Source organism: Indicator indicator, chromosome 7 (genome assembly GCF_027791375.1).
Source record: "Indicator indicator isolate 239-I01 chromosome 7, UM_Iind_1.1, whole genome shotgun sequence".
NCBI lineage: Eukaryota > Metazoa > Chordata > Aves > Piciformes > Indicatoridae > Indicator > Indicator indicator.
Genome location: NC_072016.1, coordinates 8,222,933 through 8,245,445, shown reverse-complemented (window position 1 = coordinate 8,245,445; position 22,513 = coordinate 8,222,933). Strand labels below are relative to the sequence as shown.

The 22,513-nt window shown below is 43.6% G+C and overlaps 1 protein-coding gene across 2 annotated transcripts in view; it reads left to right on the top strand.

Moving 5' to 3' along the window:
• MXI1 (MAX interactor 1, dimerization protein) overlaps positions 1 to 22,513 on the top strand; it is a 56,937-nt gene that overhangs the window by 14,010 nt on the left and 20,414 nt on the right. For both annotated transcript variants that reach the window (XM_054382667.1, XM_054382668.1), the window contains exon 3: positions 14,516 to 14,545. In XM_054382667.1, coding sequence (XP_054238642.1) covers positions 14,516 to 14,545 — 30 coding nt within the window. The remainder of the gene's footprint in view (positions 1 to 14,515; positions 14,546 to 22,513) is intronic.

Genomic DNA, 22,513 nt, shown 5'->3' with positions numbered 1-22,513 from the left:
AGTGCCACTTATTTAATGTTTATTCCTTCTGAAGATATTTCTGGAACAGAAATTGTCTTCTAAAACCTTGCTAGAGAAGTGATGTAGTCCATGCTATGAGTGTGGTACTGTAGATACATTAACTTGCATTCAATGTCACTGGAAACTGCTCTTGTGGATCCTACATATGCAGTTCTAAACAGACCCAACTATTTGAAAGGTTCATTATAGTTAGTTAGGATTAGACTGCTTTGATGTCTATACATTTTTGGAAAATAATTGAGAAGACTTTTTAATCAATTTAAATCATTGTGTCAGCAGGAGAGAAAATAAACAGCAGGGATGCTAAATTATTTTATCCCCTCCCCCCCCTAATACAATCAGTTTAATGAAGTTAGGATGTATAAGAACATCTGAAATTATATTACAGCATTAGATTGCCATTTGTGGGGGGGGGTTCATTTATTTATTTATTTGTTTGTTTGTTTTTTGTTTATTTATTTATTTATACTCTCAGCTATGTAGAAATGCCTGCTATTTTTTGGTCTGGTCCTGGGGAAATGCCAAGCACCCTCCCAGCAGTGCTAGGAGCCTTCAGCTCTCCCAGGAGGCCTGTGTTGTTAAGGGCACTCAAAGAATCTATTGCTCAGCTCCATGGAGGAGGGTTTGATCTCTGTCCAGTTTCTTTTTCCTTTCATTTTCCTCTCTTCCCATTATCCTCCCTTGTGTCTGAGGCTGCTTCCCAAGGGCGTTTTGGACATCTACAGTCTGGTTGCAGGTTGCTGCAGAGCTTGAAATCAGCAGCTCTAATGGGTATGGTAAGGAATTTTGGATATGATGTCTTGAAAAATCTGAGTGTCTGGGTTTCGTTGCCCTTCTGGCTATTCTAGTGATGCAGCTCCTCATTTTCTCTATTGTTGCTCTCTCCTCTGCCCATTTGATACTTTTTTCCACACTTGTAAATCCCATCACTTGGTTTTGTGCTGAATCTTCTCTGTAGCCCTTCACTCTCCTAACCTTTGAAGCTGTTTTATGAGCGTTGGGATGGGGCTATACTGTTGAAACCCTCAGGTATTCTTGGCTTTAAACTTAATTTGCTCACCTTGAGCAAGGATGGGGGCAAGTGGATGTGCATTAGGTACCTCATATGCCTCAAGTGATGTCTTCATGTGCCACAGATTCACAAATGTGGGTACAGAAGTCGAACGGATGTGGCATAAGTAGCTGCAAGTTAACCTTGGCTGTCTGGTGCAGAAGAAAGCCTGATTTCAGAGCAGCAGTGCTGTGCAGCTGTACTTCTCTTTGCAAGGGAGGAGTAGGGGGGTTGATGAACACTTGCTTAAGCATAGTTTTAAGTGTATGTATGTGTATATATATATATATTTATATATATATATATGTATATGAAATACATTATTTTTTGTTGGAAGAGATTCACTGCCCTTCTCCCCCATTGTGCTAATGACTGAGTACCTGGCAATTTTCAGTCCTTCTTACAGACTCTGGAGTTAGGACAGTGCTGTAATTTTGATTTTACTGGGGGAGAGGGCACAGAGGGGGCTGAGCAGTTTGCATATTTTGTGTAAGAAATTCCTGAAAGAGCAAATCACTGTGTCAGCCAGGGTTTGTCTGCTTTTCTGCACAAAGACCCTACCCCTTTCATCATGTCCCAAAGAGCTGAGGCTTTTTGTTTACAGCTCTGTGACTTCCTAGCCTCTATCAGGTGTCACTTGTTTCTGGATTATACTTTGTTTATTTGTTTGTGGATCTTTTTCATTTATTTTTTCTCTTAGCCACTTGTACTCATGCTGGATCACACCTTACTCCATAGCTAGTGAGAGTTAAATTTTGACTTGCTGTGTGTAGGTGGGTTATAATCTGGCCCTTGTATGATATACTGGGGATAGAGACTGCTTTCTGTCTCAAGCCTTGTAGTGGCAGGGAGCTCTGTTCATGGCTCAGGACTTGGCTTTGCTTCATGGAGTATAAATCCACATGTGTAAAACAGAATGGGTAAAATTTGCTGTGCTGTGTTTTGATTTATGCCACATTTTGGTAGTGTACAAACAGTGTGATTACTATCTAGCATCTTTGTGCTGCTATTGAAGTTTTATCTAGAAATAACTGAAGATGGGGTTTTGCCTTCCAGTAGAGAGTATACATGAATATTCTAGGTAATTTTTCAAGAAAGGAAAACTAGACAAGGCTGAACTGTTAAGGATTGCTTCTCTGTTAGAGATGCTGAGAGGGACTAGCTGGCAGTATTGACTGTAGGTAGGTGTGAGCATGACTTCTTTTTGAGGTAGCATAGTGGCAGTTTGAGTAGTGGACTGGGAAAATGGATTGCTGGTCCATGCACAAGAAGTGCCATCAGCCCTTGTTTAAAATCCCAGTACCTTCTGCAGGTTTGTGCTGGAGTACAGTTGATCAGAGCAGGCTGTCAGATAGGGCTGTACTGAAGTAGCTCAGTTCAGGCTCAACACATCCTACCTGCCTATTGGATGTAATTTGCCCCAGTGTGGTCTGCAGGTGTGGGCAAGCAAGTCATACTGATGCTGGAGTTTCTGAACCTGCTGGTGCTAAGGTGTGCCCTTCCTTATCTCTACCAGTCTACATCAGAAACTGAGGTTCTGCCAGCGGTTTTCAGGGGAAAAAATTTGCCCCCACGTTGGTGAGGTTTTGTATGCAGTGTCTATTCAGTGATGGTTGGCTTCACCTGGCAGGTTACCAGGTGAAAAAAAGAGGGTGAACCTAGTAAATGGCAGGAGAAGTATAAACCCCAGTCCCTGAGGAATGAGGCCCTCGGAGTAGCAGGGCTGATGTAGGAGTTTCCATGGGGGAACCTGCTCTGCTCAACCTAGTAAATGGCAGGAGAAGTATAAACCCCAGTCCCTGAGGAATGAGGCCCTCGGAATAGCAGGGCTGATGTAGGAGTTTCCATGGGGGAACCTGCTCTGCTCCCCTTTGTCACCTGGTTTATTTGAATATCCCTCCAAGCAGAGGCTGCAGCCTGTGCTTTCCTTTTTGTATTAATAATAGAGCCACGAGTAGGGAGATCTGTGTAGCAGGGAGTCTGTGCAGAAGCCTGTGGTTCTGGGCTGTGAATTTATACTGTGATACCTTCAGTAGGTATAAAATTTAATTTGTAGTCTCTGAGTTGTGCAAAGATGCCTTTTTATAAACTAGAACCAGACCCAGTTGTTGATGTTATCTGCAACTTGGCTGCAACTCACTGCTGCAGCATCTGTCGTGGGCTGTCACTCTGAGGCCGAAAGCTCATGTTTCCTTTGAACTCTCAGATTTGGGGAAAGCCTCTACAGGAGCACACTGTTCTGCAGCAGTGGGACTGTCGGGTCTCATGCTGTTCATCTTGCAGCATTCTGCTCTACTGTGTGCTCTCCTCTGCTCTGTTCCCATGCATGACTGATAACAGTGTTAGTGTAGTGAAAAGAAACTTGGTTCTTGGGGTCTTTTGAAGTGTGAAGGTTGTTAGCCCCAGCTCCTAGAGAGATTTGGTGCCTTGGGATTGAAGGGACAATATTTGGGTCAAACCTGATCATCATCTTACTGGATAAGAAATTGGCTGGATGGCCACACTCAAAAGAGTTGCGTTCAACAGCTCAATGTCCAAATGGAGACCAGTGACAACTGTCATCCCCCAGGGCTCAGTATTGGGACCAGTGATGTTTAACAAGTTGTCAGTGGTATGGGCAGTGGAATTGGGTGCACCCTCAGCAGGTTTGCAGATGACACCAAGCTGTGTGGTCTGGTTGAGATGCTGGAGGGAAGAGATGCTATCCAGAGGGACTTGGACAGGCTTGAGAGGTGGGGCCAAGCCAACCTCATGAAGTTCAACAAGGCCATGTGCAAGGTCCTACACCTGGGTCAGGACAATCCCAAGCACAAATAGAGCCTGGGCAAGGAGTGGCTGGAGAGGTGTCTTGGGGAGAAGGACTTGGGGGTGCCAGTTGATGGAAAACTCAACATGAGCTGGCAATGTGCACTTGCAGCCCAGAAGGCCAACTGTGTCCTGGGCTGTATCAAAAGAACTGTGACCAGCAGGATGAGGGAGGTGATTCTCCCCCTCTACTCTGCTCTTATGAGACCTGGAATAATGCATCCAGTTCTGATGCCCCCAGCATAAGAGGGACGTGGAGCTCCTGGAGCAGCCACAAAGATGATCAGAGGGCTGCAGAACCTCCCCTCTGGGAACAGGCTGCAAGAGTTGGGGCCGTTCAGCCTGGAGAAAAGAAGGCTCCAGGGAGACCTTATAGCAGCCTTCTAGTACCTGAAGGGGGCTTACAAGAAAGCCAGGAAGGGACTTTTTACAAGGGCTTGTAATGATAGGAGGAGAGGGAATGGTTTTAAGCTTGAGGAGGGTAGATTTAGACTAGATATTGGGAAGAAATTCTTTACAGTGAGGGTGGTGAGACACTGGAATAGGTTGCCCAGGGAGGTTGTGGATTTCAGACTGGGTGAAACCTTGAACAACCTGGTCTAGTGGAAGGTGTTCCTGTGCATGGCAGAGGGGTTGGAATTAGATGGATCTTCAAGGTCCTTTCCAACCTAAACCATTCTGTGAATCTATGAATCTCTTCCTGAATGGGATAGGACCTGCAGGAAGGCTGGGGAAGGACTGGGCTTGTAGTGATAGAATGAGGAGCAATGGTTTTAAACCAGAGCAGGGTTGGACATAAGAAGTTCTTTACAATGAGTAGTAAAATCCTGGAACAGGTTGCCCAGAGATGTGGTTGAGGCCCCATATTCAAGACTAGAGTTGATGTGGCCCTGAGCATCCTGATCTAGATGGAGGTGTCGCTGCTCACTGCAGAGTTGTTGGACAAGATGACCTCTGAGGGTCCCTTCCAACCCAATGCAATCTGTGAATCTGTCTATTTGCCTCACTTTCTATTCCCATTATATTCAGTGTGCAGTCAATTCCCTGGTTTTAAGTAGTATTCCTTGTCAGATGTTTTGGGGTTTTTTGGTCCCCTCTCTCCGCATTTGTAGCCTTTTTGTATCTTCTCTGTAATGCCTCATCCACGACATATGCAGTGGTTTATCCTTTGTGCTTTTGTTTAACCTGACCTGATCCTTTGCTTGACAGTGATTTGGTTGTCACCTGTACTGTGGTTTCCATCTGCTCCTGTATTTGTAGGTAAGACTCAGTTTTTCCTTCCTCACTCCAGGTTGAGCTTTCAAATCATTTCTCTTTCTGACCCAAACAGACCAGTTCATGTCTTGCTGCTGAGTTAAGTGTCTTGCTTCTTGGAATTCCTTCTGTTGATCATTGCCTGGTCCCTCCTGACAAATTTCTCCCCAAATTCTGAGACTGGCTTTTGTTTGTTCTCCTCTTCAGAATGTTGGCTTCTACTCCCTACTTTCTTTGAACCAACAAAGACAGGATTTGTTTTTGTTGACTATTTTGGGCTCTCTTGATCAGAGGCTGTAGGTCTCTGGGGCTGTGCACTTGGCTGGCCTTTGCCCGGATCTCTTCTCTATGAGACACTGCCTTGTTGATCAGCTCAGAGGGAACAGGCCTGCTTTTTCCATCCTGCTGGGTGTATTCCCATGTCTTATTTCTCTACTCCCTACTGTACCTCCATTCTCTGATCTGAAAGTGATTTCACTTCAGTTCTGTTGCTTTATCAACCCATTTTGAAGTAGTTTAGGTGATTTCCAGCATTATCTTAATTACTTGTTTATACTTTGCTGCTTGCTCTGTGACAAGCAGACATGTGGACTGAGAACAGTTCTTTTGCCTCAGTTTTGATTAAAGTTCCTTTGTGTAAGTAAATTGATTGTTTTCTGAACACTTTTCATTTATCTCCTTCCATCTGTTACAGTGTCAAGAAAGGAGAAGTTAGTTGTCTGTCCCTTTGCATTTGGGATTGCTGTTGAGGCTGTTAATCAGTTGTCATTGCCCAGGTGCTCGGGCAGTGTATAGATATGGTAAGGTAACATGCCACCAGTTCTGGTTTGCCTTTAACAGTTAAGTCTACAAGCTGCAGCAGTTCATGAACTCTTTCACAAGTAGCTTGGCCATCTGGGAGCAGTAGGAGGTAGCCACCTCGCTGCCTTCCTGTTAGTTGCTCCTGCTTGTGAGCCAGTACTGTAAGAACAGAAGAAATACGAGCTCTTCTGTTTTTCTCAACCTTGCCCTTTCATTGATCTCCCAGATGCTAGATGAGTATGTCCCTGTTGACAGACTGTAACCCCAGACATCAGGAAATCTGGGTTCTCTTCCTGATATTGTTACAGCCTGTGTAATTCTTTCCTTAATACAGTGTGTAGCTAACAGTGATGGTAATGTTTTTTCAAGTGTAATTCCCCTCTCTTCCATCTCCAGGCACAGTATTGCAGGAATATACTTGTAACCTGAGAGGTAACTAACAAGTCTAAATAGAAAGGTAGGAAGTCTGTCCTGGCCAACAGCCACACAAATGGCATCACTTTCTTTTCAACCAAAGTGCATTTCAGTCAGGTGATGCTTACTTGGCCTCATTTTCCCCAGTGCATCTGAAGGCAGTTTCTTTAGGTCAGGAGATGCATGCTGCAGACATGTTCCCCAAACAGGCTGTTGTTCTGCGGATGACATTGCTAAGGCTATTTCTGGATATGACCATCTTCCTTGAAAGGGTAATGTTATGTGTGGGAAGAACCATGGTATAGGGCAAAGGGCTGGCATGCTGGGCTCTTGGATCGTTTCCTGAGTCTGCTGCTGAAAGTCTGCAAGATCTGGGCATGTCAGATGACCTACATGGATCCTACCATCTGTACGTTACGTGGTTCTCACCATCTGTACGTTGGAGTAATGTGCACACTTTTCTAATGCTGTTTTCACAAAGTGGAATTGGTGTTTCTGAGCTTGTGGCTGTTTGAAAAGATGAGATCTGGGATCCTAAGTTTTCTAGGTAGATTTTAAAATTGCTTCCTGTGCCTTTTTTCTCTTTCTGTCAATCACTGCAGTCTTTCTGCCACACAAGTACCAGCAACTATGATACTGATTCTGGTGCAGCCTTGGAAGAGCCTGAGTCTGTGACCATGCAGTGGGACTCATGGAGCCTGCTGGAAGGCAGTGGGACAAGGAGCCACACAAAGCTTTCCGCTGGGCCTTAGTGTGCTCTTGAATATTCAGCAGAGAAAATTTTGTCAACAGAGATGCTAAGGTGTTAGCAGGAGATGGAGGAAGCACGTGCCTTGTTCTACTTAATAATTAATTTTGCTTTGAACGATTTGTTTATGATGATTGTGTAGAAAGGACGTCCTTCACAGGTAGCACTTCAGAGAGATCTGGGGGACAGTGCAGGCTTGATATCAGTGTGAAGAGGTGTTGGTATTTCATGTGCTCGTTCTGTGCCATGCTCTTTTCTCTTTGTGGGACAGCTCGGAGATGCCATGGTGAAGCCACCTGGCACTGCTCCTCACCAGGTCCTGAAAAAGAGTTCAGTCAATGGATTTAAAAAAAAAAAAAGAAAGTAAAATGAGGAGTCTGTCTACAAGAGGCCTTTGCATTGTGGATCATAGACAGGAATCTTGCCTTGTTAAATGTGAAGAATATAGAATCATAGAATTGTCTTGGTTGGAAAATACCTCTTAAGATCGTTGAGTCCAACCATTGACCTAACACCACATGGCCGTTAAACCATGTTCTGAAGTGCCATGTCCACATGTTTCTTGAGCACCTGCAGGGACGGTGGCTCCACCACCTCCATGGGTAACCTATTCTAATGCCTGACTGCTCTTCACATAATGAATTTTTTCCTAATATCCAAACTAAACCTCTGCTGGCATGATTTCAGGCCATTTCCCCTCATTCTATCACCTGATACTAGGGAGAAGAGACCAACACGCACCTCAATGCAACCTCCTTTCTGTAGCTGTAGAGAGCAGTGAGGTCTCTCCTCAGCCTCCACTTCTCCAGATTGAGGTCCTTTTCTGATAGGCAACATTTTTTTTTCTTTCATGACCTGTAAGAATCTACCTGAATTTGTTCAGGATCTAAATCATTGTAGATGTTGGCTGCTGCATGTTCAGGGGAGGTGGGCCAGAGTTTCTCTACTGGAGTTGCTAAAGTATCTCTCAGAATGAATATACATCAACCTTTTTCTGATCTCTATACATGAAACCCTTCTGATGTGGTTAACTGTGGTCTGAGAAAGGAAGGTGGTGGTTTCTGTAGGACCTTTGCTCACTTGTCACACAAGTTAGAAGGCAGAAGAATGGAGCAGTGAATACTACATTGGAGAACTCACTTCATTGTGGCCCCTGTCAGCAGCCCTGTGTATATTCAGCAAGTTTATTTCAGCCTGGCTTGTCACAGAAGACCCCCAAATAGTTTGTTCCTCATATTGTGATTTTTTTTGTCACTTTTTTTTTTTCTGAAGCGTGAGCCTGGGATCTGAGCTACAGAAGTGCTGATGATGCACAGCTGTGAGGGCCATCAGCAGGAGCTGTGCTTTGAACATGTAAAGTGGCCCAGAAAACCAGACCCATGGGGATCTTTGTGAGGCACTTGGGAGGGACAAGAAGCTGCAACTCTGATTTTGCTGTTCCTTAGCCTCTGTTTTGGAAAGCAGGGGTGCTTGACAGTAAACAATGCTTGTGAGCTGCCTAGCCACTGCTCTCGGTGAGCCTGTCAGAAAGCCTGTAAGGAAAGCACCGGTTCTGTATTCAGAGCAGGACTTGGCTTGAGGCCACATGTTGAACAATGAGCAGAAAACAAAATATTGAATAGCTGCTTGTTCAGCAAACCCAGTTCCTCTTGGCCGTGCAGGGCCCTGTGTGAGGGAGCATGTGAGAAGGGACAGTTTTCCCCTGGTACTTGGGGTTAGGGCCAGCCTCTGCACCTAGGGTTTCAGGTGGAGAGGAGAAGGCCCACACCAGCACGCTTCCTCCCAGCCTGTACAGTGCAGCTGGGGACATCTTTGCTGGCCCCAGATGGCAGCACTGAATGCAAAACATTTTTGCTATTGTGTGGCCTTGCTTGCAAAACCCTTCCTCTGTGGAGTGCAACCTTGTACTGCTTAACAGGTTGTTGCTCTGGTTTGGGAGAGCCCAGTGGATACCAGACTGAGGTGGGCTGTGTAGATACTGTAGGTGGCTTTGCAGACATTTACTTCTTCAATGGATACATGCAGTGTAGCTTTTAAAGTTATTTTTGACTGAGTGTTGCATGAGGCTTTCAGGATACTGTGTAAAATCCCAGAGTTAGGTGCCACTCTGGACTGCACAAAGGAGTTCACTCCCTCTCATTGGGCTGAAAACGGACTGTGAGGCCATTTCTTCTTTTCCAAAGATGAGCAAACATGGGCAGATGCCAGTATGGCTGTGTCCCCTTCCCTGTTGGAGACAGACAATGTGAACTTTGGAAAGGGTCTGGCTTGATCCTGGGAAAAGAACTTTGATCAGAGCCTCGGGAGGAATCTAATAAATTCCATTTCCATCTAAGAGTGTCAGAAAAACCTAGGCAGAGTGTGGGACCAGGTTCACCTGGTGGATCTCCATGGACATCAAGAAGGTGAAACTGTTCTGTCTTCTTGCTTCAGCTTCTCATGGCGAAGCGTTTATTCTGGATGTTGAGGCCAGACAGTGTAGGGAGATCATGGGATAGTAATGACTAAGGTAAATTCTGACTCTAGTATTGCTTCTAAGGAAATGTTTTGTTAGATTTGCAAGGCTGAGGTGAGGCTGTTGGTAGACTTGTCTGGTACTTGTAAAGGTCATGAAGATGGCAGCAGGACTTCTGCTCCAGCTGTGCCATATCCTGTTAGTTGCATCTTGCTGCTTACTGTAGGAGCTCTTGGTAGCACTGAGTACCATAAACTGCTGTGTTCCAAAGCCTCCTGTGCAGCCCTCGAAGAACTAGGCTCCAGGACCTCTCAGCAGTGGCTTCACAGCTCTCTTAGAAACTCAGCCCTTGAGCATCTCAATGTGGGCAGGAAGATTTGACTCTTGTGCAATTATCATTTGTCTTGCCAAAAGACTCACACACTGCTGCTGGTGGAGCTTCTCCATAGGCTTCTCAGACTACAGCTTGTGCAGTTGGTTTCATAGACTGCTTAAGTGTTGATCCACTGATACTTGAAACCTTGGCACAACTACTGGGGTTCCTCAACCTAGTAAGTTTTGTTTTGTGGACACAGGTGGACTTAAAATTGAAAAAAGCTGTTGATCACCCTTGCTTTTAACTTGCATAAAAGAGAAAGCAGTAATGTAATTCTCTGCTTCCAGAAGGCTTGGTTGATCTTGGCTTGAGGAATGGAAAAAGACATTTTCCTGCAGGGGAATTTGGTGAGCAAGTGAACGGGTGTCAGCAGAGCCAGAAGGAGGTAGAGGTCTGTGAAATGAAGAAGAATGAAGCTGTATGTGGTGTGATGATGCATGAGCAGCAGTGGCCTGGTCTGTGAAGGGATGTTCTTGCTGTTTTGTTAAACATGGTTCAGGTAACTGTGCCTTAGTTTGCACAAGCTGATGGAACATGTCTTTCCTGATTTAACCTGTTGTTAAATCAATGTGAAGTGAATGAATTTGGAGGAGAAGCACTGGTTCCATGTTGGCATTAAGGAAGAGGCCATTTTGTTCTCCCCACCTGCTTTAACTGACTGTACTTAGGGTCAGCAGCATCTCCTGAGCCATTGCTATCTCTGTATTGTTCCCAGAGCTCTTGGAAGTCCTGGGCTCCTATGGAGCCAGGAGCTAGTGCCAGATACAGACAGGAGGGTGACAAGGTACAAGGAAATGACAGGTCCATTGGGTCTAAATGCCACCTGTGTAATCACATGGGACAAGGACTCCAGCTTACTCTGTTTTCCTAGTAGAAAATAGTTAACTCAGTAAGAAGTCAACCCAAAATGCAGATACGCTGCAAATGCATTCTTTGGGCTATTTATCAATATTAAATGTGTAAACCAGAAAGGTCAGTTGTGTTTAATGTCATGTGGCAGCTTTGTGATTTTAATTACAGTGAAAAATCCAATGACAAATTAATTCAGTGCTCCTTAGAGCTTGTTCCTCCCTGATGCAGTCTGTTTTGTTGGCTTACCTGGTGCTGGGGGAAAGCTTGGATGCCTGTGCCATGGAGGGAGAATTTTTTATGGAAATAAACAGAATATTGTAAAGTGACAAATCATTTACAGTGTCTCATTAACTGAGGGAATTCAGGGTAGCTTAATGTTTCAGCAACACTTTGTTACTGTGTTGAATAGCAAGTTGCAGGCACAATCAGGGTAACTAGTGCAAAAAGGGTGTTGCATCTGACCTTGGATTAGAGTGACTGACAATTGCTGCTTCCCTGTTTCTTCCTATTTTGTATGTAGTTCCAGGTGTCTGGGCTGAGAAGGGATAAACTTCAGTTTCTCCTCTTTCAGCTTTTTGTTTAAAATTTTCATGTGGACTGCTCTTCTGGTTTTGTTGTTGTTTGCTTGACTCCTTTATGTTAAGCTTCTGGAAATCTTTCTTCATCTTTTCCCAAGCTGTTTTCAAAATCTAGTCAGCAGGACCCTCCTCCTTATATAAAATTCATTCAGATTTTAGGAGTAGTTATTAGTTTGGGTGTTTGAAATTTATCATTAAAGAACTGTCTGCTATAGAAACCTGACTTGTAAATGAGAACCCTGCAGACAGTTTGTGCTTGAGCTACTTCTAAATTGCAGCTGAGGTTTTGAGCAGTGATGGTATGCGTGGTTGGGCTTGTGTTTTCCTCCACGAACGTGTCCATACCTGCTTGGCCTTGGTTTGAGCTTTGCAGGTGGGGACAAGGTCCTGCTTGCCCTACTTGCCCAACAGCAAGAATGTGAGCTCCATGCTCCACAGCAGTGTCCTCATTTCATAGAGGTGACACAAGCTGTGACTGACTATCAGCTGTAGCAAAGCAACATCACACTGAACACACCTTGCTGTTGTAAATGCAGTGTGTGACAAGTAACCCTGAACCATTCTTCAAGTGCAGCAATATTTTACAGCTGTAGTGTTCATCCTATGCCCATCAAAAAGCTGGCCATGGCATACAAAGATGGAGCTTTGATTTCAGTCTGGTGATACTCTTTTAAGTTCTCAGTCGATAAGACCAGCTCAGTTGAAGAGGTCCAGTTACATTTGTTTCTGTACCTATTCAAAACATTTTTTTTTCCTGAGTGTAGTATCAATAGAGCTTCCTGTACTTTTTTCCACTTCACTGACAGTACTGTCCTTGTTTAACTCCAAATAAATCTTAGTAACATGTGCAGCACAAAGACAAAGGGAGAAAATTAATCTCTAGATCAGGAGCTACAGAAATGAAATGAATTATGAACAGAAGAGAGAGGGGTTTTTTTTCTGTATCTGTTGTTCAAGCATAGAGAAACTGGCATGGAAAATAAGAGTTACGGAACGGTGGTAATGAGGAGCAGTGCTGGGGCTTGTTTTTTTTTTCCTAAACTTAGCTGAAAGGGAAAATTAAAACTTTTCCAAATGTATCCATAAGACTAAGCAAAGCGTAAACAGGTAAGAGAAGCAGGATTCGTTCAGCATTTCTGAGATTCTTTCCTTTGCATTCGGCTTCAGTGAGAAAGTGTTGTGGGGGTTGGGATTTGTTTTGTTCCTTGACGCCAATGTGGGTAAAAGTCACAGCATAAATTTCATGACTTGGTGAAAAGCCTGTGACCCCTCTCAGTTGCCGTGTTCATCAGAAGGCAGATAGGTAATAAAGAGTCTCCTGTGTGAGAGGAGCATGAAGAACCTGCTGTTTTAATTTTGTTCACAGCAGTGGGCCAAACTTTGTTCTTTCAGTGCTGGCCTTAATAATTGGCTCGATATAATACAGGAATTCAAGCCATTGCATATCTCTGGCTTTATAACTGCTAATGTCATAGTCAAGAAGAGTACAAAGGCTCCTGCGGGAACATGCAGTAAATAAGAACAACAAGCATGTTCCTGAGAACATACAGCCTCAGCTCAGCTCTAGTGGCTTAATTTGCATCCAGGTCACCTGGACAAATGGATTTTGCAGGTTTGGACTTCATGGGACATAGCGGGTTGAGTTGGGAGATTTTATGGCCTAAATATTATGTTCAGGTCTCTGATTCCTGAGGGTCAGACTTCAGGAATCCTCTTTTTATGCGAGGGAAGGATTTGCTTTGGGAGTTTGCTCAACTTCAGGAGTTTGGCTATAGTGTACCTTGCCTTTAAGGTGTCCTATACCCTGCTGTGCAAGGTACCTTGCACGGACATATGGTAAGGTTTATGTTTTCCCTCTGGCCACCTCTCAGCCAGGGCTAGCTAGGACTCATTTACCTTGTTTTTCACAGACATCCGTGGTTTATTCATCGTCTTCAATGAGGTTCTAACACCTGTTAAACACGCCTCCTCCCTTTTTTTGGAGAAGCATTTAATTATGACAGGGTTTCCCTTGGAGCACATCCTCCATTCAGTTCCCTAATTGTAGAATTCTCTGTGGGATTCTCCAGATGGGGGATAGAGGATAATCTTCTCAGAGCTCCGGAAGAAATGTGATGCCAAATTACAGAAAATAGATCCTTTTTATTAAGCTCTTGGGCTCCTTTTACTCTTTATTTTAAGGTGACCTTCTGTTAAAGAGAAATGTTGGATAAATGGCTATCCTTTTTAAATAATCTTCAACAACCTTACCTAGGTTACTAATAACATCATTAGAAAAAGGATTTAAGCTTCTTTTTTTTTTTTTTGACCACTTGTGCTGTCATCACAGAGGGAAGGAGAAGGAACTTCCCCTTTTGGTTCTAGTTGGTCTCATTTTCAAGCTGTGAGCTCTGAATTGGGGAGTGCTGGCAGCATGCTTGGCATGGTGGGCAGGTATAAAGACAAAGCCCCCTCCTTTGTCAAGTGGTCACAGTGCCACTTGATGGGTCACTTGCTTTGCTCCAAGCTAGTGCTATGGCAGTGCTGTTTCAATCCCTGAGAGGTTTCCAGCCATCCTAAAAGGGCTATTCAGTGCCACCGATGTTTGCAAATGTGGCTGTACTGGCTGGACATAGCTGATTCTGCTGAGTTTGCTAAATCTAGCATGTGGCTACTGAAGGGCTCCCAGGGATTGTCCTTAGATCCAGTTCTGCTGGAAGGATCCCATGTATTTGATGTGCATAAATTAGTACTCCATGAGCTCCTGTCTTAGCAGATGATACCAGTATTTTTACATGGTGAGTAGAGAAACTAAACCACAAAGGAACTTAACTGCATTCATGTGGTGAGATAGTGGCAGAGCCAGAAGTAGTCTGGATATGCCTGACTGGTCCCCTGTTACAGTCATTGACTCTTTGGGGGATCTCTGTGTGCATTTAGGTCTCTAGGAAGCACTTCCTGTAGCAGCAGTAAGAGTACCAACTTTGCATGTGGCAGGTAAATACTGGAGGGAGGAATTTTGTCAGCAGGGGGGCTGAGGTTATAGCTGTAGGTTTTAGTGTGTGTAGTTGGTTGGCTTTATGCTGTGATATGCCATTGGGGATGTGTACAGCTTGCAGCAATTGAACTTTGGTACTGAGAGGTCAAAGGTGGCTAATCTAAATTTTTGTTTATCTTCCAGGTCTACGCACAACGAACTAGAAAAGAACCGGTAAGTAGCTAATGAGCTGAATTCTAAGAAATGCAAGCCCAGTGAGTGTAATATGGTTTAACCTTACCCATGCAGGTGCTGTCTGAGCAGCTTAGACAGCTGTGAATGACCACACTTCACATCACATAGTTTTACAAGTTGGTGTCGGGGAGGAAGGCACAAAAAGATCTGAAAAAGAAGCCTTGGTTTTGGTTGGGTTTTTTTCTCTCTCTGAAAAGGAGAGAAGTGACCCAGTTTTGTGACTAATCTGTATGCAGAGTAAATACTCTTTTTCTCCTGACACAGTGAAATCTGATTGGGGCACTTTCCATACATGAGGTTGCTACGGGATCAGGTTTCTTGGGCCCTGGGTAATACCATGTTACCATGAACCGAAGGGCAGAGCCTTGTGCTCTACACCCTCTCCCTCCCACCCCTCTGCTGGGCTGTGATAATCTCTGCAAGGCAGAAGAAAACACCATTGGCCCGGAGACTTGGAGGTCTGGCTACCAGCACGCCTGTGGAGACTCTCTTTTCCAACCTGTTTCAGGATTGTGCCTGTTTATCCTTGAATCAGAAGTTTTAGCAAGCCTTGCAGTTTTGTTACTTGGCCAGCTCTGCTGTGTGACTCAACCCTTTTGTAACAGGAGTTAAAGTAAGATAAATACCACTGAGACAAGGGGAGCTAGTTCACACACAGATCAGATTATCGCCTTCCATTCAGGATGCTATAGTTAAGGTTGTGTCAGGGTTTCCATTATAAACTTATCTTGGCTCTTCTATGGGATTTTAGGGGGGCTAAGGGGGGATGTCTGTGGTTTTTTGTGGCTGCTGGAACAATGGCAGTGCTCTGGCCAGCTGCTTCTATGGAGAAACCCCCGGGGTGGGAAAGCTGAGTCTAAATAGGTTGATTGCCTCCTCTTCCCTCTTAGCAGCCATCCTTTAACAAGGGCTGGGAGGGCTATAAGGATGGTCAAAGATACCCAAAGGCTTCAAGCCAAGCACTGTATTTCCATTCAGGCAAGATCTTGCCATGCAGCTTCAAGAGAATTGGAGCTAAGTATCCTGTGCATCATGTTGCCCTCAGTTTCCCCACATCTGACTCCCAGCAGCAGCAATGCTGGGAACCGTTTTGGGCTTTGCATGGTGTGGGTGTTTTCTTCCAGGCTGTGCTTCTACCTCCTGGTATCTTTGAGGTACACAGCTGTCATGGCCCTGTCTTTCTGGGGCAATGCAGCAAGAGCTGTGTTGGTTCTCAAGTCTCAACCTTTCCAGTCCCAGGATGAGCTGTGATTGACTCCTGGGTTTTCCAGTACTCCCTATAGTTTTATTTATCACTGAAGGAAAGAAAATGCAGTGTGCTTGGGTCTGACCCAGAATGGAGAGTGCTTTTCTCTCCATGATGACAGTAAACTGTCACTAGTTTTCAATGTGTTTATTTGCATATCTAATTGTTATGGCAAACACTGCTTACCCTCAGTACAGCTTTAGAGCAGAGTTGTCTCCATCTTTCCCTGTACCAGCCTGGTCTTCCCACACTGGCCAGGTTTGCCTGGATATGTGACCATCTTTCTCCACTCTTCATGCTTGTGGGGCAGGCACTGATGCTTCAAACTCTTTGTGGGTGAGATCTCAGCAGCTACATACTTACTGTCCAGCTAAGGACTAGCAAATATTGATGGGTTTAGGATTTGCCTGATACAGCTGTCTGTGTGAGTTGAGGAAATTTCTGCCTTGATTCCTTGCTTTTAAGTGAGGACAGTAATACTGTCTGGGATGGGGATATCATGAGGACTGAATACTATCCAGAACTTTGTGAGATATATATATATATATGTATATGTTACTAGCATTACTATCTGTGCTTACGGTATGCCACCTTTTTCTGAATGTTGACAAGCTATTTGCCTGCTACAGCATTTGTCTTCCCTTTCCCAGTTAGTGTAGTATCTCTCTTATCCTCTCCTTTTCTCAGTTATGCTCCCTAGTCCCCACCTGCTACTAAATGAAGACTCCTAACCATCAGCCTTCTCAGAAGGTCTTTTTTTCCACGGCTTCCCATTCCAAGGCACTGTATTCCAGGCCTGTGTCTCAGACATGTTTTTACAAGCCCTTGTTTTTCATCCTTCTGTGAAGGGCACACATTTGATCACACTGGGTGGTCTGTACAGGCAACCTCCATAATCAGGAATCTTTGGTCAGGAGCCTGCCACTTCTGGTTTGAGATTATCTGTCCCCTAATGCAGATTCTGTGGCCTGATCAGCTATGCACATCTGCAATTCAGCTAGACCCTGCTGGGTTTGCAGTGTTTGTTAGCAGTGATTTGGACAGTGAGTTTAACACTGAATACTCCACACCCGTGTTCTCTGAGCGAAGGGGATTGCTTCCCACTTAAATTTTCACCATGTTTTATTTGCTGTGTCATTAGGTTTGTCAGTGTCTCCAGACTTAACTGTTGCAAAGATAAAAGCCCTGATACTAATGGCTTTGTGGCTGGCAGGTGCTCATTTTCTGAGATTATTCCTTTTGAATCTCACTGTTACCTCCATTATTGACACACACTATAATTTTCAAAATTGTCCACTATTAGGTCTCTGGCTCTGGTTTTCCCCTTCTTGTCTGTGAACAGCACCCTTCTTATGTTCAGTTAAATTTTGTTTTAACCCCTTTCACAATTACACAGACTTTTTTTCAAGCAGTAGCAAGAGAATAGTAGAAAAACATAAATGCTCTCCTCCTCCTTTCTGAATATACAATTTAAGTTAAGGGCTAAATATTGCAGAGCTGATGATGTTTCAGTGTATCAGCATGAAGAATCCTGTACCCCTTTGATTGTTAAAAAGTAACCAGAATTATATTTGAAAAATTAAAGAGGTGTTTTAAGCACTCCTTGAAATATTTTGTGAACACTTCAGTTGTTCTGCTAAGAAGCTGTTTGGTTTGGTACCAAATATTAGCTGTGAAATTTAGGTGATTTCTCTTTCTGCTTTGATTTGTTGTGTTTTTTTTTTTTTAATCTGAAAAGATTGCAGTGACATTTATATAAGGGGCTTTGTTTGATTTGTAAAAGATTAAAGTTAATTTATAGTTATTATCTGTCATTAATCCTCATGTTGGAAAATTGTTTGTGTTTTATCTTTAGTGGGTATGTGTTTCAGTTTATCTCTGCCCAGGATGAGTCATAGCTTGCATTTAAACAAGAAACCAGTAGTCTGCTTCTCATCTGCTGCAAGGCTTAACTAAAACAATACTTTTTAGTCCTTCAGCATGCCTACCAAAAAAATGATTTGTAAGCAGCATCTCCTCACTTTCTAAAAGAAAGCAAGTGACTGACAGATCAGCTTTGCTAGTCTAATATTTTCTCAAAAAAAAGGAAGGCAAATAAAATTCAGGCTTAATTCAGCTCTCTACATAATACACATCATTTAACTGTTGCCTATGAGCATTTTAGACACACGCCAGGCTTGGAAGGATGTGGTCAGCATGGTATTAAGAGAAGGTGCACAGCCCTGAGATGACTTCCCGGCTGCTTTGTGAAGTGGCAATTCTGGTAGACCAACATGGTGGTGGTGTCCGTCAGAAAGGTTACGTCTCCTGATAGTACAAGAAGGATGTTTGTAAAGCTATTAATCACATTTAAATATATATATATATATATATAAAAAATTAAAAATAATTTTTCTGTATATCCTAGACAGATCTGTTTGGTTTTGGTGCTGATTGCGTTGTAATACAGCAGAAGGAAGGAAATCAAAGCTGAGTAGTTGGGTAAAGAATGAGTTATTAGGGCACAATTTTTCTAATGGTAACTATAATTTAGTTCAAACAAAAGATGGATCTGAGGAGGGAAGGAGACCTATGGAGAATCACTTGAATTATGATTTTTGTGGAGATCTCACATAATTTGTGGCTCTGCAAAATCACTTCATATAAAATAATAATAATAAAAAAGGACGAAGTCTAAAGGAGACAAAATTTCCTTCTAAACCAATTTGCTGAAGAGTTATGTTTATTGTAAGAGCACAGAGTGAAGTGGTGTGACGTCTTTTCTCTCTGATACTTTTTGAGATGATCAGAAGCAAAGCAAAGAAGAAAAACATCAATGATTGAGTACTGTGGGTTTTAGCTTTTCTGACTCTTACCAGGGTTCTTGTCTATCTTCTGTGATTCCCCACCCATTCTCTCCTTAATGTGACTCTTCACTGCACAGTGTTTCTCCAAAACGGTTTCTCATGCAGAGCTGGCTGTTATGCTAGGTTGCATGTTTGAGGTAGCAGATGAGATAAAGTAAAACCCTACTGAATGCTGAGGAGAAACCCATGACCTGGGTTATCTTGCACTGAAATGTGGAGGCCTCTGAGGCTCCACAGCAACTGCACAGTTTGATTCTGTTTCTTTCCAGCAGGGGCTTCAGTGTGTCTATTAGGAAAATGCAGGAGAAGGAGGGAAAAGCATTTAACATAAGGTGTTTGAATACTGCAGACAAGCTGTCTAAGCTGAAAAAGATAGAGGGAAGAGAAATGAAAGTATAGTGAACCCTTGCTTCTCTGAATAGACGTGGATGATTGTGCTTCTGCAGTGCTATATATACTTGCTGAGGCAATCTGATCAGTGTTTGTCTTGAACCAACTAATCAATGTGGTGTTGAGTTCAGTGCTATTTATCAGGAGAGCTGGAACAAGAAACTAATCCAGTAAATTTCATTTGCTCTCTGTAATGGGCTTTGTTTTCGTGTTAACTTCGTGTAGCAAACGTTGACAGAGCATATTGTTTTCCTCATTAATAAAACTTGGAACCTGTGAGATTCCCTGCAGCAGTCAAACCCTGTCCAACACAGCTGAGCATGCATCTTTCTTTGACACATCCAAAGGTCAGAGCCTGCACTGATCCAGCTTGCTCCTTGTGGGAACTGTAGCTAAACCCTCCTGTCTCTGTGGCCTGCATGTCACAAGAGGTGGAGGTAGCTAGCTGTTCTCAGCTCTGTTGCTTGCATGACAGATGGCTCCATTTTCAGCTGGGACTAACAATTTTCAGCAGAGCTGAAGCATGTTCCTCTAGTTAGGAGATCTGGATAACTTATAACTCTGCTGTGCCTCTTGTTGCTCAACCTGGAAAGAGAGAGAGAGAGACAGTAAAGTCTGTAGTTTATGGAGTAAGGCTGTCGTAAAGATGTTCTTTCTGGATGTGTTCAGTCTCAGTCACTGTTTCGTGTCAACCTGCCTTTTGCATTGCTCTGGGAACTCACAATTATGATGCTGTAAAACTGGGATCGATCTCTTTGGCTGACCACCACACTAGTTCATGTGAAGTGCTTCCTTGTGCAGAAGCAGTGTTTGATTCACTTACAACTGAAAGTCTGCAAAGGCTTTGTTTGACGTTGGCTGGGCAGCAGAACATTTTGAACTCTGAGTAAAGCTGCTGAAAGGGGACAGTTAGTCTCTGTGCCAAAATTTGAAGGAAACTAAATGATCTCTTTTTTTTTTTTTTAAAGTTCTTTAGTGCTGCTCATTTTTGGTTTCAGTATGGATTTTTTTTATTAGTATTATTCATAATGATGCAGTGCATGCCTGCCTTCCCTTCTGTTCCCAGATCTGTGCACCTCCCTTTTTAATCCAATAGCACTTGGAGAAGAGAAAAAAGAACAATACTACTATTTTGGATAGACTATCACAAAGCAAAATGGTTTTGTTTCAAGAATGTTGCACAATAAAATCACTGTTACAAACCAGTCTTCAGAAACAGCTATTTATCACAAAGCCCTTCTCAACTAAGATACATTTTAAGGACACTTTCTGATGTGTTCTCTGCCCCTAGCATAGAAAGAACTGTTAGGGCAATCTGTTTGTTTGGCCTTGCCATAATGGTCTGGTGCTGAGAATCCTTTTGTTGACTTCCCTTCCAGAAGGGAGACTTCTCTTAGAAGGGGAGACCCTCATCTTAGAAAGAAACATGGTCTGCAGTCAACTCTCCCCACTTACTGGCCGAGTTCTTGCATTCAGTATCCTGTCCTTAATAGTTCCAGAGTAGTGAATAGAAAAGGTATCAGATGGTGTGTTACTGGTTATATACTGCTTTCAGGGGGCCAGGAGGGGGTCTGGTAGTTGCTGGGGCTGTGTAATGAAAGCAGTCCTGTGTACCTAGATCGTATCTGATTTGGAGTGCATCGTTCCCAGTGTTTTTTGTTGAATTTCTTCCCAAACTTGCCTCCTCAAATTTCTGCTTGGGTGTGTTGCTATAATTTTCTTTCAAGCTGGTCCCTCTCCAGTTACGTATATTTATGTCTGTCCTTAAAAAATTAAAGACTGGGCAAATAACCTCTGTAAGCAGTGAGCTTGGACCAGGGAACAATCTGGGCTCAGGTAGGAAGTTAAGCATTCAGCTTTCCTTGCTCTGTGTTCAGCCAAGTCAGGGCTGTACTTGCCATAATCCTCCCAAATGCATCTCTGGAGACTTTGCAGGAGGTGGAGTGCCCTTTTTTTTTTTTTTTTTTTTTTAATTCTTTTTTCTTTCCTGTGGTGCTGTTTGAGTGCTGAGAGACAGAAATTCTGATGAAGCAACTTTTCTTCTTCAAGTGACTGACATTGCTTATGGACCTGCATGTATTCCTAGATAAAAGCTACTTGGGGAATCTCTGTCTTAGAGAACATGAGGTAATAGGAATATAATTTTCGAGACAGATTGCCTGTTAACTGCAAGTTTCAGGACTTTGTACCCTTGGAGCAGAATCTGGAGTTGTATTGCTGATCTATATCTGTGTATATATATATCTGTAAATACATCTGTATCTGGTATGTGTATAAAGGGCACAACATAGCCCATGCAAACTTGTGATAAGCAAAGCAAATTCAGTGTGCGTAGGAAATGCAGACAAGGAATTTTCCCATTCTCATTTCTGTATGTGGCCCATTTTTGCCAGAGTATCACAATCTTGAGAACCTATAACCTTATGATACATCAAAGTGGAGTGGGAAGAGTCAGGCACCCCATTTAGCAGATGAGGAGCAGAAAAACACAGTGTGAAGGAATGGCATGAAGGAAAAGTCTACACTGACCCACTGCTTTTCCCTGTTGATCCACGCCTCCAGCCAGTTGTGTGTACTCTCTCTGCTTCACAAAACTTATCCTGTGTCATTTCTTCCACCTCTGCTTCCTTCAAAACTTCATCCTCCTGACTCCTTCCGTCCTCCTCAGTATCCTCCCTGTCAGTGTTGCCCAGGGCCAGGAGGTGCTACGTGTGCTGTCTCGCTGCCCTCATACCTTTTCCCTTCTGAAAGAGAAGAGGGGCCCACACTTTGCTGCTGCAGCTGGCTGGTGGGGCTTGGTCCAGTATGGCCTAGTCCCCTGCTTTAGGTGTTGTCATGGTTAGTGCAAGTGTGTAATAGATTTTCATAGCTTGTCTGTGAAATGGAACCAAAGTCACTGTGGTTGTTGCCAGGCTGCAAATGGTGCTGGTCGTGCTGAGCAGTTTGCATAGCCATGGGCAAACAGACCAGGCAGGTTTCCTCCCAGGCAGTGCATGTGACAACCATAAAACAATTCAGTGGGCAACGTGCAACCAAGGGTCAGGAATTCTCCTCCCGTGAAGCTGTCAGGTAACATGGACAGGGCTAAGTTAGGGCCATGGCAGAACACAGCAGATGGTGTTGTGTAACTGCCTTCTTTTTTATGTGCCTTGGAAGTGTGAATTTGTATAGAAATACAGATCACCTCTGCCTGGTGCTCTCTGTGTTTGCTCTTTGGTAAATCCTTGCAGTACTTGTGCAAAATTGCAGTGTCCCCTGTTTGAGTGGTGGTACTTGATTCTGTCAGATGCAGGCTGAATCTCTTATGGAGGTTTTGGATTTGTCCAAGTCTGGAGGAATGCAGTGAAGTCCCTGGATCCCAGAGCAATGAAATGAGTCAGGCCTTCTGCCCAAAGTTCCATTAAAAAAAAATATATATTAAAGGCTGTCTTTTGAAGGTATTCTGCACGTGTATACTGCTGCTTG